The sequence below is a fragment of the Gorilla gorilla genome, chromosome 5 (genome assembly GCF_029281585.2).
Source record: "Gorilla gorilla gorilla isolate KB3781 chromosome 5, NHGRI_mGorGor1-v2.1_pri, whole genome shotgun sequence".
Classification (NCBI taxonomy): domain Eukaryota; kingdom Metazoa; phylum Chordata; class Mammalia; order Primates; family Hominidae; genus Gorilla; species Gorilla gorilla.
The window spans coordinates 132,111,987-132,129,594 of NC_073229.2; the positions used below are offsets into that span (position 1 = coordinate 132,111,987).

General features: G+C 42.5%; 1 protein-coding gene across 1 annotated transcript in view; it reads right to left on the reverse strand.

Moving 5' to 3' along the window:
* Positions 1–15,017, reverse strand: part of SEC63 (SEC63 homolog, protein translocation regulator) — an 83,859-nt gene extending 68,842 nt beyond the window's left edge. The window contains exon 1 of the mRNA XM_031012102.3: positions 14,530–15,017. Within this exon, the coding sequence (XP_030867962.1) occupies positions 14,530–14,653 (124 nt within the window). The 5' untranslated portion in view covers positions 14,654–15,017. The remainder of the gene's footprint in view (positions 1–14,529) is intronic.
* Between the last annotated feature and the right edge of the window lie 2,591 nt (positions 15,018–17,608).

The window sequence follows — 17,608 nt, forward strand, 5'->3', positions numbered from 1 at the left end:
TAGCATTTCTATAATGTATCAGTGTACAAATTGAAAGAGACAAAAATAAAAAGCTGAAGTTTGTGTTAAGGTTGCATTAGCAGTAATTTTTAATTTTTAAAATTTCTAAACATTTCCCCGTGTTTAGATCATTATAAACATCACTTAATGACTACTAATAACCAAATGAATAAAGATACCACAATATACCTACCATTCTATAATTAGATATATAAAATGTTTCTAATTTCTTGGTATTGTGGATTTCTTTGGTCCTGTAAGTATTCAGAACACTCTATCCTTAGAACACAGCCCCAGAAGTATAATTACTAGGTTTAAGAGCTTTAACACTTTTATAACTCCTTTCTAAAAAAGCCAGTAGGACTATACATCCTTTTCAGCAGTTTCCCCGTTGGCACCACCATTCTTCAGCAGCCAGTATAAAGCCGATTTGATTCCTCTGTACTGAAGTTCAAGGGCAGAGACTGTATCTTACCCACAGTGTTCACCCCTCCTCTTTCCAGTTCCCTGGAATAGAGGAGGCACTATATAAATATTTCTTGAGAATGATGAACTCCTTTATTTAACAAATATTTGGTGAATATCCACTACGTACCCGGACTTTTCTGGACACTGAGATATTATAGAAAAAAAAACAAAACAAAAAACCCTGCTCTCAAAGACCATAGCAATAAACAAAGTAAATTATATAGTACAGTTAACCCTTGAACAACGTTGGGGTTAGGGGCCCTGTCCCCGCCCCCTGCGCAGTCACAAATCTGCATATAACTTTTGGCTCCCCCAAAACTTAACTACTAATAGCCTACTGTTGCCTGGAAGCCTTATGGATAACATAAACAGTTGATTAACACATATTTTGTGTATGTATTATATACTGCATGCTTACAATAAAGCTAGAAAAAAGACAATGTTAAGAAAATCATAAGGAAGAGAAAATACATTTACAGTACTGTTACTAATACCTTAAGTTTATGTCATCTGTTTACAAGTTGCAGACCTCAATCTACAGTATATTGCTTGATGCAATTCAACTTTTTCTGGTATTATCATGACTTTTTTCTTCTTCGGAGCACTTAGAGCATCACTAGATGCACTCTGTATGAGTCCCATGGTGTTGCAAGGTTTATGGTATCACACTAAATACAAAGAAAAATACAAGAGAACCTCAAGAGATCACTTTCTATGGTGATATGGAATTTACTGAAGAGACAAACTGCTCACGCAGAGATGATTAGCGTCACACAATGTTTTAAGCAGACACTTGCAACACTTGAGCTCACTGCAATAGCAAAGAAGATGGCTATAAAATTATTACAGTAGTATACACTAGTTAACTTTACACAGTTATGATTTAATACTACATTTCTCTCAACTGCAAATGGCTCCATGTCCTGTCTATAGTGTTTGTGTGAATAAGTTTTGATAAATTTTACCTTTTACAATAGATATGTGTTTCTTTTATGGTAGCAAATGATAAAGCTGACTAGTATCTACATACATTTTATGCATTTATAACATACCTTTTTCTTAATTTCTTTTTGATATTTCTAGGCTACAGTTCTTCTGCAAAACATTTTCAAACTGTTACAAGTCTCCAAAAAGTTTTCCAATATATTTACTGAAAAAAGTCCACGTATAAGTGGACCTACATAGTTCAAACCCATGTTGTTGAAGGGTTCTTTTGAGAGAAAATTAGTAAGGTAGGGGTAAGAAACACTACAATTTAAAATAGGAAGCTCAGGAAAGATGGCATCTGAGCAAAGACAACAGAGAGGAGGGAAGAGGTAATGTGACTATCTAGAGGAAAAGTATTCCAGGCAAAGGGAGCAGCAACAGTAAAGGACTGAAAGAGCGTGTTTCACTGTGTTCAAAAGTGCAGTGAAGCAGGTATGGCTGGAATGGAAACAGCAAAGTGATCAAAGAGACCACGAAGGACTTTACAGGATACTCTCTAAGACTTGAGCTTCTAGTCAGATTGACACAGATCCCTGAAGAGTTCTGAGCAGAACTGTATGAGTTGACTTCTGTTATAAAGGATCCTTGCTAATATTTTGAGAAAAGACTACACTCAGCCAGGGTAGAAACAGACTAGTTAGGAAGCTAATGATAATCTAGGCAATAAACCAGGACAGTGGTGTTGGTGGAGTGATGAGAAATGGTCGGACACGATGTATTTCAAAGGTAGAGCCAAGAGAACATACTAGTAGTCTGAAAGTGGAGTATGAGAAAGAGATGAATCAAGAGTAACTTCTAATCCAGTCCATCAGAGCTTAAAGGTAAAAATGTAAATAAAAAATAAAGAATGACTCCCAAGACTTCTTTCCTGAACAGCTGAAAAGACAGTTGTGATTAACTGAGATAAAGGTTATGGGTCAAGAAGGTTGGAGGGGAGGGGAAGAAAGTAATCCTGTCAATTTTGTGCATATTCATAGAAAGATCTCTATTAGATATCCAAGTGGAAATGTGGGTTAAGCACTTATACACACAAGTCTGGAGTCTGAGGAAAGAAGTTCAGACTGGGCTAGGTGCAGTGGCTCATGCCTGTAATCCCAGCACTTTGGGAGGCCGAGGTGGGCACATCACTTGAGGTCAGGAGTTCAAGACTAGCCTGGCCAACATGGTGAAACCTGTCTCTACTAAAAATACAAAAATTAGCTGCAGGTGGTGGTGTATGCCTGTAATCCCAAGTACTCAGGAGGCTGAGGCAGGAGAATCACTTAAACCCGGGAAGTGGCAGTTGCAGTGAGCCGAGATCACACCACTGCATTCCAACCTAGATCAGAGTAAAACTCTTGTCTCCAAAATAAAAATAAAAATAAAGAAGTCTAGCATGGAAATAGAAATTTGGGAGTCTGTGCATTTGTCTAATCCTAAGCCTGTCACCCCCCCTGGGTTACAAATTCTACCAAAATAAGACTATGTTTATACTGCATTCATCATTGTATCATCTGCTGTACCTGTACAGTCAAACAGTGAACACTTAATCAGTAACTACTAAAACTAAACAAAAATCTAAAGCAAAAAAAGAGTCGGAATCTACACGAGAAAACTCCTACTGACATAAACAGAATTCCAAAATGTAAAGAATATCTTTCTTTTCTTTTTTGTTTTGAGACAGAGTCTCACTCTGTCGCCCACGCTGGAGTGCAATGGTGCGATCTTGGCTCACTGCAACCTCCACCTGCCGGGTTCAAGCGATTCTCCTGCCTCAGCCTCCCGAGCAGCTGGGACTAAAGGTGCACACCACTACGCCCAGCTAATTTTTGTATTTTTAGTAGAGAGGGGGCTCACCATGTTGGCCAGGATGGTCTCGATCTCTTGACCTCGTGATCCACCCGCCTCGGCCTCCCAAAGTGCTGGGATTACAGGCGTGAGCCACCGTGCCCGGCCAAGAACATCTTTTTAAAAGAATGAACAGCAATGCCTTTCAAAGAAACAACGTGATGGTGAAATAGTGTAACAACATTTGTCATCAATAAAGTCTGGTAATAATAGGAAAACATTTTTAAAAGGAAGTCTAAGCAATTTATGAATACATTTGTAATCACCTTCTTTATGTCTGAATAAAAAGTATGATTAAGGGAACAGGCATCTAAGAAAAGAAAATAAACCTATCTTTATCAGGTCCTCCCAAGATCAAGCAGATATGCAACGAGATGTTTAAATAAAAGCAATTTTACGTAATGCAGGCGGTTTTTTCCTGTTTTTTGTTTGTTTGGTTTTTTATTTATTTATTTTTTGAGACGGAGTCTTGCTCTGTCGCCCAGGCTGGAGTGCAGTGGCGCGATCTCAGCTCACTGTAACCTCTGCCTCCCAGGTTCAAGCCATTCTCCTGCCTCAGCCTCCCAAGCAGCTGGGACTACAAGCGCGTACTACCATGCCCAGCTAATTTTTGTATTTTTAGTAGAGACAGGGTTTCACCATATTGGCCAGGCTGGTCTCGAACTCCTGACCTCATGATCCGCCTACCTTGGCCTCCCAAAGTGCTGGGATTACAGGCATAAGCCACCGCACCTGACCTATTTTTTATTTTTTTAGACAAGAGTCTCACTCTGTCGCCCGCGCCAGAGTGCAGTGGCACAACCTCTGCTCACTGCATCCTCCACCTCCTGGGTTCAAGCAATTCTCCTGCCTCAGCCTCTCGAGTAGCTGGGATTACAGGTATTTTTAGTAGAGATGGAGTTTCACCATGTTGGCCAGGCTGGTCTCAAACTCCTTACCTCAAACAATCTGCCCGCCTTCGGCCTCCCAAAGTGCTGGGATTACAGGTGTGAGCCACCACACCCGGCCAACATAATGCAGTTATTAATCTAATGTTTGTCACCACATTTATAAAACCTTCATGTTGTCCTGTAATTCCTACTGCCAAGTTCCCAACTGCATTCCTCTGTATAGGACTTAAGTGTGTATATGCTGCATGTCTGATACACCCCTCTGTCAGGATAGAACAAAGAAGGAATAACTTTTTAAAACAATTTAAAGTTTTATCAGATCGCTAATATTCCTTCAAGAGCTAAAGCCTGAGAAAACTGTAAGCTCTACACATTGGGAGGCTGAGGCGGGCGGATCATCTGAGGTCAGGAGCCTGGCCAACATGGAAAAACCCCGTCTCTACTAAAAATACAAAAATTAGCCAGGCGTGGTGGTGGGCTCCTGTAATCTCAGCTACTCAGGAGGCTGAGGCAGGAGAATCACTTGAACCCAGGAGGCAGAGGTTGCAGTGAGCTGAGATCATGCCACTGCACTCTAGCCTGGGCAACAGGGCAAGACTCCGTCTCAAAACAAACATCAACCATAAGCTCTAGATATGAACATTAAGACATATCCCTTTGAATACAAAGCTGATACAAGCTAGTTTTTTCTAACGTTAAAAAACACAGCCTTGGTGACATGGTGAAACCCTATCTCTACAAAAATTATAAAAACTAGCTGGGTATGATGGCGCACCTGTAATCCCAGCTACTTGGAGGCCGTGGTGGGAGGATCACTTGAGCCTGGGAGGCAGAGGTTGCAGTGAGCCAAGATTGTGCTACTGCACTCCAGCCTGGGTGACAGAGTGAGACCCTGTCTCAAAAACAAAACAAAACAAAAAACAAAAACACTCACTATCGGACAAGAAGTTATTGTCAAAAAAAGAACAAAAAAACCAAACCACTCAACAGGAGACTGAGATAACTCATCCTACTGTAATTACAACTCTATAGAGAGTGACGGTGTGCACGTGTAGTTCTAGCTACTCGGGAGGCTGAGGCAGGAGGATGGCTCAGCCCAGGAGATTGAGGTTGCAGTGGAGCAGTGATGGTGCCACTGCACTCCAACCTGGGTAACAACATGAGATCCAGTCTCAAAAAAGAAATTCATCCCCATTCTTTTCCCTGCACTTAAATCCCCAAACTGATCATTGGGCCAATCACCAAAAGCTTTCAAGAGGACAAGAAATAAGTAATCCTGGAAATGAGTGAAAATTCAAAATCTGCACTCCACTCTCATTCTCTCCTCAGTACTTATATTCAATAAACAGTCCAAGCTTTCTTAGAATTCTCTTTCTAATCTGACCACCTGTCACTGGAAAGAGCCTCTGAAATGGACACCCCCTCCACCTAGTTTCCCACCCAGCCATCACCAACCTCCCCCTCCACCCACCAAACCATTCTCCACACAATATTCCACAAAAGCCAAATTGACCATGTTTTATTACCATACTTTAAAACCTCCATTGTTTACCAAATAACTTACAGGATAAAGTATAACCCTCTTAAAATACCTGACTTGGTCGTAAGTGCCAATCACATTCAAATCTTTACCATTTACTAAACACCTCCATGCTTTTGCATATACTTTCCCCTATATATGGAATGCCCTTCTCCCACTTACCTTTTAAGACCTATCTCATGTCACCTCCTCTGCATGAAACACTTCCCCAAATCCCAAAATATAATTATTTACTCCTTCCTATGTGCTCCCAAAGCACCTTCCACTAGCCATTTTAACACATATCGTAATGTGTTATATTTACTTAATTACAGGAGGCAGCAGAGAGTAGTGGCTAACAAGAGATGCTCTGGCATAAGACAGAGTTGAGTCCAACAAACAATCTTCCACCTGGTAGCTGTATGACTTTAGGAAAGTTGGTAACCTCCTCTAGGACGCAGTTTTCTCATGAATAAAATGAGATAATACATGAATCTAGCTCAAAGTGCTACCGTGAGTGCATTCCGCACTACCCACCTTCAGGCTAGCACTCACTCACTGAACAGCAACAGAGCTGAGTCTAGATGTAACTCTGGAGTCTACTGAAGGCTTGCAACTTTCCGGGAAAGGCTTGGAGGGTAAATTACGAAGGCTTTTGGTCAATTTTAGTTCCTTGGTTTGTACCTCCATGTTGGGGCTCAGTGATACCCAAAATATGGCATTTTGACATGCTGAATGAAGAAGCCTCAAGGTCTCTCTGACTTTCCTCCCTGCCCTGATGCCCCCCACCATGTCCCAAAGCCTTCATCTGCCTAAGATCCAGACCCACCGAAACGAACAACTGCTTTTCTTCTCCTCCTGTAGGACCAAGAAGGTAACCACACCTAAACAGACCCTTCACAAGATAATGTACAAGTTAATCTCTGTTCTCTGATCCATTATCCCTAGCAATCCTATCAACAGAATTCCTCTTCTCCCCCTTCCCATAACCTGTTTCACCAGGATGGTATATAAGCTTCTGAACTACATTGGGATGTGGGGAATCACTCTGTGTTTCGCCCCATGTACACATTAAATACATGTGTATGTCTTTCCTCCAATTAATCCACCTTGTCTGAGTTGATTTTTCAGCAAATCTTCAGAGGGCAAAAGGGAAGATTCCCTTGGCCCCTACATCCACACTTTGTTTTCTAAACAATAAACTAATGCATTTAAAAGAATTATTAGTTTATGCTTTGGGGCACACAATGTATAAAGATGTAATTAGGGGAAATCAAATACTGAAAGAGGTGGGAAAGGAGCTAAAAAGGAGCAGAGTTTTTATATGTCAAAGTTAAACTGGTATAAATTGAAATTACAATATTTAGGATGTTTAATGTAATCCCCATGGTAACCACACAAAAAGTAACTACAGAATATACTCAAAAGAAAATGAGATGTGAGCAGTGGCTCACACATGTAATCCCAGCACTTTGAGAGTCCGAGACATAGATCACTTGGGCCCAGGAGTTTGAGACAAGCTTGAGCAACATGGCAAAATCCAGTCTCCATTTAAAAATAAAATAAAATAAAAATAAGAAAATGCAAAGAAATGTAAACATTTCACTACAAAAAAAAAATCAGCTAAACAAAAAAATAGTAATGCAGGAAATAAGGAACAAAAGGATATATGCCTACAGAAAACAAATAGCAAAATGACAGAGCTCCTTCTTTTTACTTTTTGTGTGTGACAGGGTCTCCTTCTGTCATCCAGGTTGGAGTGCAGTGACATGATCATAGCTCACTGCAGCCTCGATCTCCTGGGCTCAAGTGATCCTCCTGCTTCAGCCTCCTGAGTAGCTAGGACTAAAGGTGCGTGCCACCATGCGTGGCTAATTTTTTTTTTTTTATTGTTTGTAGGAACACGGTCTCATTATGTTGCCCAGGCTGGTTCAAACTCCTGGACTCAAGTGTTCCTGCCACCTCAGCTTCCCAAAGTGCTGGGATTACAGGAATGAAACACTGCACCTGGCCCTCCTTCCTTAACAGTAATTACTTTAAATGTAAATGGTTAAATGTTCCAATCAAAAGACTGGCAGAATGGATTAAAAGCACCTGATCCAACTACGTCCATCTACAAGAGACTCACTTTAGATCCAAAGACACAAACAGATTGAAGGTGAAAGGATGGAAAAAATATTCCATGCAAACAGTAACCAAAAGATAGCAGGCTGGTGACTATAAGACAAAATAGACTTTAAAACAAAAAAGATTACAAGAGATAAAAGACATTACATATTAGTAAGAGGTTCAATACAGCAAGAAGATATAACATTTATAAACATTTACGTATCTAATAATCATCAAAATGTACAATGCAAAAACCAACAGAACTGAAGAGAGAAACAGACAGTGCTACAATAATAGTTTCAGACTTCAATACACCCTCCATCCCCAAAAATGGATAGAACAACCAAAAAGAAGATAAGGAAATAGAGGACTTAACACAAACCAACTAGATCTAACAGACATATACAACACTCACTACCCAACAACAGCAGCACATACATTGTTCAGAAGTGCCATGGGACGTTTTGCAGAATAGACTATATGTTAAGCCACAAGATATTTTATTTTGAAAGATAGATATCATACAAAGTATCTTCTCTGACCATAACAGATGAGTATGACCAATAGAGATGAGTATACTGAGATACACAGAAGTTAAATCAGTAACCAATACAGATGAGTATACTGAAACACACGGAAGTTAAATAACTTGCCTAAAATTACAGTAGGCTGCAGAGCCACGTTTCAAAACCAGGCATTTTGAAAAAGTAAGGTTAAGTAAGTTTTGAAAAGGGAAGATCAAGCCCCAAAAGTAAGATCAAGGAGTCAACAAAAACTTTTTTTAAATGAAACATTTTATCTCAATTCAAAAGGAATTCTTTCCATAACCTACGGAAAGAATAAAAGCATGCGTTTGATTATTTGAAATTCTAATAATTACAAGCAATCAGTTATTTTCTCTTGTCAGATAATACTCTTGTCAAATATATCAATGAAAGCCTAATGATATAAAATGTTTAAAGTGATAACTCTTCTATTGTAAATCAAAAAAGCAGTAAACAAAATTATGCACTTACAAATAATGGTTGGATTGAAATTCCACATAAACATTAAGAACACTTCTCATTTTAAAAGCACTAGGAAAGACAAACATTAACAATTACCAAGAAAGCACAAAGTGGGCAGTACACACAAAAGGTCACAGCACAGTATTGTTGGCAATACCAAAGATGGGTAGTGTTAAGGTAATTATGTGCAATTATTTCAAAATGTTAAGGATATCCAAATTACATAAGGCTCCAATCATAGCACAATGGTAAATACTCTGGAAGCCATTAATAGACAACTATGATAAACTGATTGTAAACTTGTATCATTAAAGTTGTTTGACAAAAATATCTGGCTTTTAACTCCCAGAAATTTACGTTACTGTTCTGTAAGTGCTTCTTAGCTATGTAAAACAAAAAGGCTAACACATTAGTTTTTTGGATTTTGTTGTTGTTGTTAGCAAAGAGCACATAGCAAAACAAATATACTACCTCCCAAAATGACAACTACAGCAAAAGACCATTACTAAGGAAGCTCTCCTCCAAGCAGCACTTCTCAAACATAGCTACAATTTAGAATCATATAGGGATCTTTAAAAAATACCAGTACATAACACCCACTCCAGACCAAATAAATCAGAGTATCTGGGGATGGGTACAAGTGTTTTAAAAAGTTCCCGAAGTGGGCCGGGCGCGGTGGCTCAAGCCTGTAATCCCAGCACTTCAGGAGGCCGAGGCGGGCGGATCACGAGATCAGGAGATCGAGACCATCCTGGCTAACACGGTGAAACCCCGTCTCTACTAAAAATACAAAAAATTAGCCGGGCGTGGTGGTGGGCGCCTGTGGTCCCAGCTACTCGGGAGGCTGAGGCAGGAGAATGGTGTGAACCCAGGAGGCAGACCTTGCAGTGAGCTGAGACCGCGCCACTCCACTCCAGCCTGGGTGACAGAGCGAGACTCCATCTCAAAAAAAAAAAAAAAAAAAAAAAGTTCCCGAAGTGATTCTAATGTGTAGCCAGGGTTAAGAATCACTATGCCAAAGAAATCTAAGCCCTCCGTGTTATCATTGCATACAGAGCTTTTGTCCTTAATTGTCTGAAGAAATATTCATTTTATTCAGCCAATTTGCAAACCAAGAGAGTAAAACAAATAACTACTAAAAGGGGTATTAATTATAAGTATGCTTAGCTAAACATGTTAGGCAAAAATCAAGGCAAAAGTATTCCATTAATAATGTTTTAGATAACAGGTATGTTCAATTAACATGTCAAACATGCCAATAAACGAACTATGTCCATTTTTCAAACCATAGACTTTACAAGCTGTGAAATGGTGCTATGCTTTCTGGTGTATTCAAGAGCCCACTAATTCCAAAACAGCCATGCTGAAACGACTGTCAACCTTAAAAATTGAAAGTCCCAAATGTGTTGCAGAAAACACACACAAAAAACCCTCAATAAAGATTAGTTAAACTGGGCCGGGCACAGTGGCTCACAGCTGTAATCCCAGCACTTTGGGAGGCCGAGGTGGGCAGATCCCTTGAGGTCAGGAGTTGGAAACCAGCCTGGCCAACATGGTGAAACTCTGTCTCTACTAAAAATACAAAAATTAGCCAGGCGTAGTGGCAGGCACCTGTAATCCCAGCTACTTGGGAGGCCGAGGTGGGAGAACTGCTTGAATCTGGGAGGTGGAGGTTGCAGCGAGCCAAGATCATGCTATTGCACTGGAGCCTGGGCAACAGAGTGAGACTTCATGCCAAAACAAACAAAAAAAAAATTACTTAAACTGAACTTTAAGTTTGTGTAACTGCCAGAGCAAACCTTTTCATGCTTTCATGCACATGCTATCTCTGAAAATACTGTCAGAAGTCTGAAATTCAAACGCATGCCTACATTTTTGTATTTGGCTACTTAACTGTTTCACAGGAAAACTAAATAAACTAAGCCTCAAAAACAAGTATTAAAATATGCTGCTGTGGCCAGGGCACAGTGGCTCACGCCTGTAATCCCAGCACTTTGGGACGCCGAGGCAGGTGGATCAATTGAGGTCAGAAGTTCGAGACCAGCCTGGCTAACATGGTGAAACCCCATCTCTACTAAAAATACAAAAATAAGCCAGGCATGGTGGCTCGCGCCAGTTTTCCTAGCTACTCAGGAGGCTGAGGCACGAGTATCGTTTGAACACGGGAAGCAGAGGTTGCAGTGAGCCGAGATCACGCCACTGCACTTCAGCCTGGGTGACAGAGCAAGGCTCCATCTCAAAAAATAAAAATACTTATATATGCTGTTGTGTTTCCCCAAAACTGTACTACGGGGGTCCTCATCTTTTACTTAAAATCCTTAAGAACAAATGTGCTTCAGAATTTTTCAGATTTTAGAAAGGTAACACAGCGTTTATACTCAAACAGACCCTGTAGGGTCTAAAGTGCACCAATAACCAAACAAATTAATATTCCAAGACAGAACATAACTATTTCTTAAGTGAGATAAAGATTATTCAGTAGCCTCCTGTCAGTACAAGTTGGCAAATTATTTTGCAGCAAACTTCTGAAAAAAGTTCCTTATTCAGAGCTTTGAATGACGCAGTAATTCAAGATTTCTCTTTCATATTCAAGATACTGCAACTGGGCTGCAGAAAAAAAGTCACTATGATGAAAACATCATTTTAATACAACTGTAATTCCACAGAAACAACTCAAGTTATTAGGGTAAATCCAAGAAAAAAGTCCAAGTGGTGCCCCACAATTTTCATAATGATTAGAATAGCATTTAAGTGTTCACCTTAATTTTCATAACACGATTTTGAGCAAGAGCAAACAAATACATCAAAATATGCATATGGACTAAGGCAAGCCTGAAGCAGAGAGCTGGATGCAAAACGGGCAAACTGACACCCATAATAGTTCACCTAACTTTCTATCTAGCAGTATGGAAACCACACAGGGCTCTGAAGCTAAGCGACCAATGTTCTAATCCCAGCTCAACCATACAGGAAAATTACTTACATGCTCTACCCCCAGTTTCTTTACCTGTAAATGGAGATAATAACAGAACCTACCTCACTGCATTGCTGGAGTGTGGTGGCACGATCTCGGCTCATTGCAACCTCCAGCTCCCGGGTTCAAGCAATTCTCCCTGCCTCAGCCTCCCGGGTAGCTGGGATTACAGGCGTCCACCACGACTCCCAGCTAACTTTTTGTATTTTTGTAGAGACAGGGTTTCACCATGTTGGCCAGGCTGGTCTTGAACTCCTGACTTTAGGTGATCCGCCCACCTGGGCCTCCCAAAGTGAGCCACGGCAGGCGTGAGCCACCGTGCCCGGCCAACCTCACTGCATTTTTAAGAAGATTAAATAAAGTAAAAGTTGAAGTCCATGATTTACAAATAGTATTAATTCCCTCCACCTAAACTACCACCACTTTTTCAAAGACACTTATATGCTGAAGGGGGTCAAGTATGACTTGTTGGCAGGGCGTGGTGGCTCATGCCTGTAGTCCCAGCACTTTGGGAGCCCGAGGAGGGCAGATCACTTGGTGTCAGGAGTTGGAGACCAGCCTGGTCAACATGGTGAAACCCCATCTTTACTAAAAACACGAAAATAAGCCAGGCATGGTGGTGCACACCTGTAATCCCAGCTACTGGGGAAGCTGTGGCAGAACTGCTTGAACCCAGCAGGTGGAGGCTGCAATGAGTCAAGATCAAGCCACTGCACTCCACCCTGGGCAACAGAGTGAGACTCTGTCTCAAAAAAATAAATAAATAAACAAATAAATAGTATGATTCTTCTATGAAATCAGGTGAATTTTATAATATGAAACTCACCATGAAATATGACTTTCAAATTTCAAAAATCCATCCTGACACAGTGGCTCAAGTCTGTAAGCCCAGCTACTCGGGGGGCTGAAGCGGGAGGATGACTTGAAGCAAGTTCAAGACCAGCCTGGGTAAATGAGACTCTCCCCGCTTTAAAAAGAAAAAAAGAAAAACTTTAAAAATCCAATGTAGATTAAAAAATGATGGCTAATTTCTGAAATCAGGGCAGTTTCTCAATACACTTTTTTTTATACCTTTGTTCTGCCTGATCAAAACACATTCTGGCCAAACCCACCGACTACTCTCCCAATACCTTTTTGTTTTCTACACTACCAATTGCACACATAATGGCTGTTAGGTGAAAATAAACTACTGAAGAGTGGACCCTTTTAACTTGAAATACAACAACCACAAGAATGGCCTAGGTTTGCAGATAAGAAAAGCCATTACAGCATTAAGACTTCACTTATACACAACCACTGCCCAAAGAACCTACCCAATTTTTTTTTCCTTTTTCAACATCGAGGAAGAACCTACACAATTTAAATGCACTTAGGAAATAAGGCACAACAGTCCAAGATCCAAATTTCATAAACTACCCATTGAGTAAAAAAAGTATTAAGACTAGTAACTTTGGACAGATTTTTGCATCTAATGGATTTTTAAACTTATTGTCAAATGTACAAAATGGTGCAATCCTTTCTTACTACTTATTCTAAATTTCTTTTAGTTCTATTCCAAGTCAAGAATGTTAGTTTCCTGCAGATCACATGGGGCGGGGGGGAAAAAGAATGTTACAGGACACTGAATCCATCTGAAAGTATAACAAGTCCTGAGCTGATTCAAGGCTTCACTGTTAACAACTTCCCCAAGTAGAGTATATAACCTGGACAACCTAGGCCTCCAGCACACCCAATTGAAGAGAAGATATTTAAGCAAGTTAGCACAGCTCTTGTGCAACAGAAAGCTTTCCCTAAGTTGTTAATACTCAAAACCCACTCCTTACTGTTAACACTACCATAAATAACCCATTAGGCCCTCGCAGTTACATCAGCTTTAAGAATACCATCTGCCATATGTCCTAGTAGAGTGCAACAAATGGATGCAAACATTACCCAAACATCAAGTGAAATATGAAAAGAATCTGTTATTCTGTGCTTTAATTCGATGTTGTTTAATGTGAAAAGACTTAGAACCAAAAGCAAATCGACCCACTACCTCAAAATTCCCTACAAGATTAATTAAACGAGACTTAATCCTTCATACTTGCACTTTTTCCGTCACAAACAGGAAACTCCAAAGAAAAGGAAATAGAAAAAAAGCCTATTTTTGCTAAGAGGAATAACGGCATTGCTTCCAACCCCCACAGTGAGTGAACAAATGAAAAAGCAACGGGAGGAAGTGACGGGGGTAGGCGGTGGAGAGCTCAACTGGAGTCCTAAGCATGCCACCCGGCTCAGAGATGCCCTAAAACATCTGTTAAGAGCAGCTGCAACAGGGAAACCGGAGTCGGGGGAGGAGGGCCGCGAACTGGACGGACTGAGAGTTGTGCCCGCACGTTCAGTCTCTTCTTGGCCAACTCTTTGCTCACCTCCCAAGTCCCCATCCCGCTTCCTCCATAAAGAAAAATCCCCAATAAAAGCAAAGGCAGAGAAGACAAAGAGGCAGGAGGAGGCTGCAAGGAGCGTCCACAACAATGGAGAAGATGGAGCGAGCGAAACTCCTGAGGACAATGAAGGGAGGTGGAGAAGCGCCGAGGGAAACGCTGCTGACCCGGGCCCCGCCAGTGGCGGACGCTGGACACAGGCCGGGCCGCACCTTCCCTGTCACCCCGGACGCCGCGGGCTGGGGCCGGGCAAGCGGGCGCCGCAGGGCCTGGGGACGCTGGCGGGGCCTGCGCGGGTTCGCGGGCAAAGGCCGGCGGGACTCACCGGCATTCTGATCTCGGGGCCAGAGGTAGTATGTCGCCGGGATCACGATGAGCCCCACGAAGGAGGTGAGGAAGTAGAAGAAGGTGTTCCCACTGTCATCGTACTGGAACTGCTGCCCGGCCATGGCACCCCCTCCTCCGCCTCGCTCTTCTCACCGCCGCCGCCACGACCACGCTCTGCACTCCCGCTCCCAACGCCCCGGCCCGAGTGGCGTAGCTTGGACGCTGCCGCCGCCGCCTCTCCTCCCCGCCCCCACGCCACTCTCACGGACAAGTCGCCGCCACCTCTGCTGCTGCCGCCGCCGTCGCCAGCTCTCGCGAGAGGAGATAGTTCCCGCCCCGCTCAGTTTTCCCTCCCCCTGCGTGTCCCAAACGCGCTCGCTAAGGGAGACGTGGCGAGCGCAACGGTGGAACTCGGCGAGGTCTCGCCCTTAGCCCCGCCCTAACGTCAAAGCCCGCCCCCAACCCCTCCCCTAGGGTCCCGCCCCTAACCGCTCCGCCTTCCTCCACCGCTCAGTTTCCCAGCGCGCCCCACGCCGGATTCCGGGCGTCGGCGTACGGGATCCCAGCGAAGGCTTCCCGCCGGAGCAGCGGTCGCGGGCGTCGGCGTACAGGATCCCAGCGAAGGCTTCCCGCCGGAGCAGCGGTCTCGGGCGGTTCACTTGGCAGCGCAGGGGTCTCAGATATTCAGAGAAGAGCTGAGGCTCAGCCTGTCCTGCCCTCTCGATTAATTGCCCTGGTTGATCACGTTTCCTTGGGTTCTGGATCTGCTCCTCCAGCCCCCATATTTTGGAAACAACTGTCATTTAGAATAGGGGGTGGGAGGCCGGGCACAGTGGCTCACACCTGTAATCCCAGCACTTTGAGAGGGCGAGGCGGACGGATCATGAGATCAGGAGTTCGAGACCAGCCTGACCAACATGGCGAAACCCACTCTCTACTAAAAATACAAAAATTAGCCGGACGTGGTGGCGCGCGCCTCCATCTCAAAAAAAAAAAAAAAATTGGGGAAGGGGAGGTGTGGGTTGGAGTTGTGTTTTCAAAGCAATGTTTACTATCTGGCCGGGCGCAGTGGCTCATGCCTGTAATCCCAGTACTTTGGGAGACCGGGTGGATCATGAGGTCAGGAGTTCAAGACCAGCCTAACCAACATGGTGAAACCGCGTCTCTACTAAAAATGCAAAAACTAGCCGGGTGTGGTGGCAGGCGCCTGTAATCCCAGCTACTCAGGAGGCTGAGGCAGGAGAATCGCTTGAACCCAGGAGGCGGAGGTTGCAGTGAGACCGGATCGCTCTCCACTGGGCGACAGATTTGAATCTACGCTGTGCCCATCTTGCAGATGAAGATTTCCCCAAGCCGTTACAGATGGTTCCCTACCCATTCCAGAGCTGCTAATTATAACCACCAGCTTCAGGCGGTAGGCTGAGACCTTTATTGTTTTGTGTCATTTAGTCATCAGTAAACCCCATGGAATAAAGCAAAGTATGTCTGCTCTACAAATGAGAAAATTGAGGCCCAGAGAGACTGCCCAAGGTCCCTCACAGTAAGAGGAATATCTGAGGATTCAAACCCATATCATTTTGACGCCACAAAGCCACTGTGCCCTTGACCCTCCATCGCCCAGGACCTTAACATTTCCTGACAGTGACTGGCATTCTCCCCGCGGGTTGTGAACAGGAAACTGCATTTCAGGGATGGACGGTGGCGGGAGCAGTCGCTCTCGGGAGCCTCTCCCTCCCCTGGCTGTGGGACCCTAGAGGCTGGTGTCTGCTGAGCTGGGAACTGGACTTCTGCCCAGATCTTTGAACGACCCCACGGTCCAGCGGCAGCTGTGGCTGGGGTCTATCCCAGAGTCCATTGCCCCTCTCTGGGTTAAAAGGATAGCCCACCTGGTTGCAGAGATTGAAAGGACTAATTGTGAAAATGCTTTTCAAAGGAGAAAGTGTGTAATATGCAAATACCAAATATTACACTATATTTTAAGGACTCATTTTAATACTTTATACTCTGCTAACTAAATGCATTATTATATTCCTTCCATTGTTGGAGGAAAAATCTAGTTGCTCATTGTCTTTTATTTCATGTCTTCAAAACTAGTATCTATCTTAATCAGTAATGCTTTCCTTCATAATAGATTGTGTTCATATGTATTCTCTCTTCCCTTCAAATTTCCTATCTACTCACTTTGAAAGGAAATTTCTGAAATTCATTTCTATGCATTTCCCTCCTCACTTTTTTTCTGCACAAAGTTCAAAACTATATTATAGGTGAAAAAATAAAACCAAGAAATGAAGGGAAGGTTGAACTATGAAATCAACATAGCATTGTGATCTCCCAACGCTAATATACCCAGAGTGAACAATTTGCCTTGCTACAGAAAATTAGTCACAGACTTGTCGCAGCTGAAGTGAGCAGGATCCTGAAGTTCCTTTTGTTTGTTGAATATGTTATTAAGTCTTGCTGGGTTTTAATAATGTTGAACTGTTTTTTTATTACTCCTATTATGTTTTGCTCGGCATTTGTTTAAAGATAATACATCAGTTTTGTAACCTTGTAGCAATATAAGTTATTGATGATAAATACTCCCCTTCTTTCTTTCTGCAGGAATAATATTTTCACTGCAGCTTTGGGGTCATGCCTAAAAGTGGCTTGAACCAAATTGAAATAGCAATTTGAAAAAACCTCAGATCAATCTAAAATGTTACTTTTTTAACCAAAGCATGTTCAAGATTTGAAAATGTATCCTCTATTTTCAAAAGTATACATATAATTTATCCTAGAACTTAATATTACTGAACACAGATAACCTCAGACCACCCAAATATTCTCCAAAGCAAATCTTAATCATACCTTTAATTAATTTAATCGCAATTTCTGATTCACTTTTTTTTTTTTTTTCTTTTTTGAGACAGGGTCTCATTCTGTTGCCCAGGCTGCAGTGCAGTGGTGCATTCTTGGCTCACTGCGGCCTCTGCCTCCAGGTTCAAGTGATTCTCATGCCTCAGCCTCCCGAGTAGCTGGGACTACAGGCGTGCACCACCACACCCGGCTAAGTTTTGCATTTTTAGTAGAGACAGGGT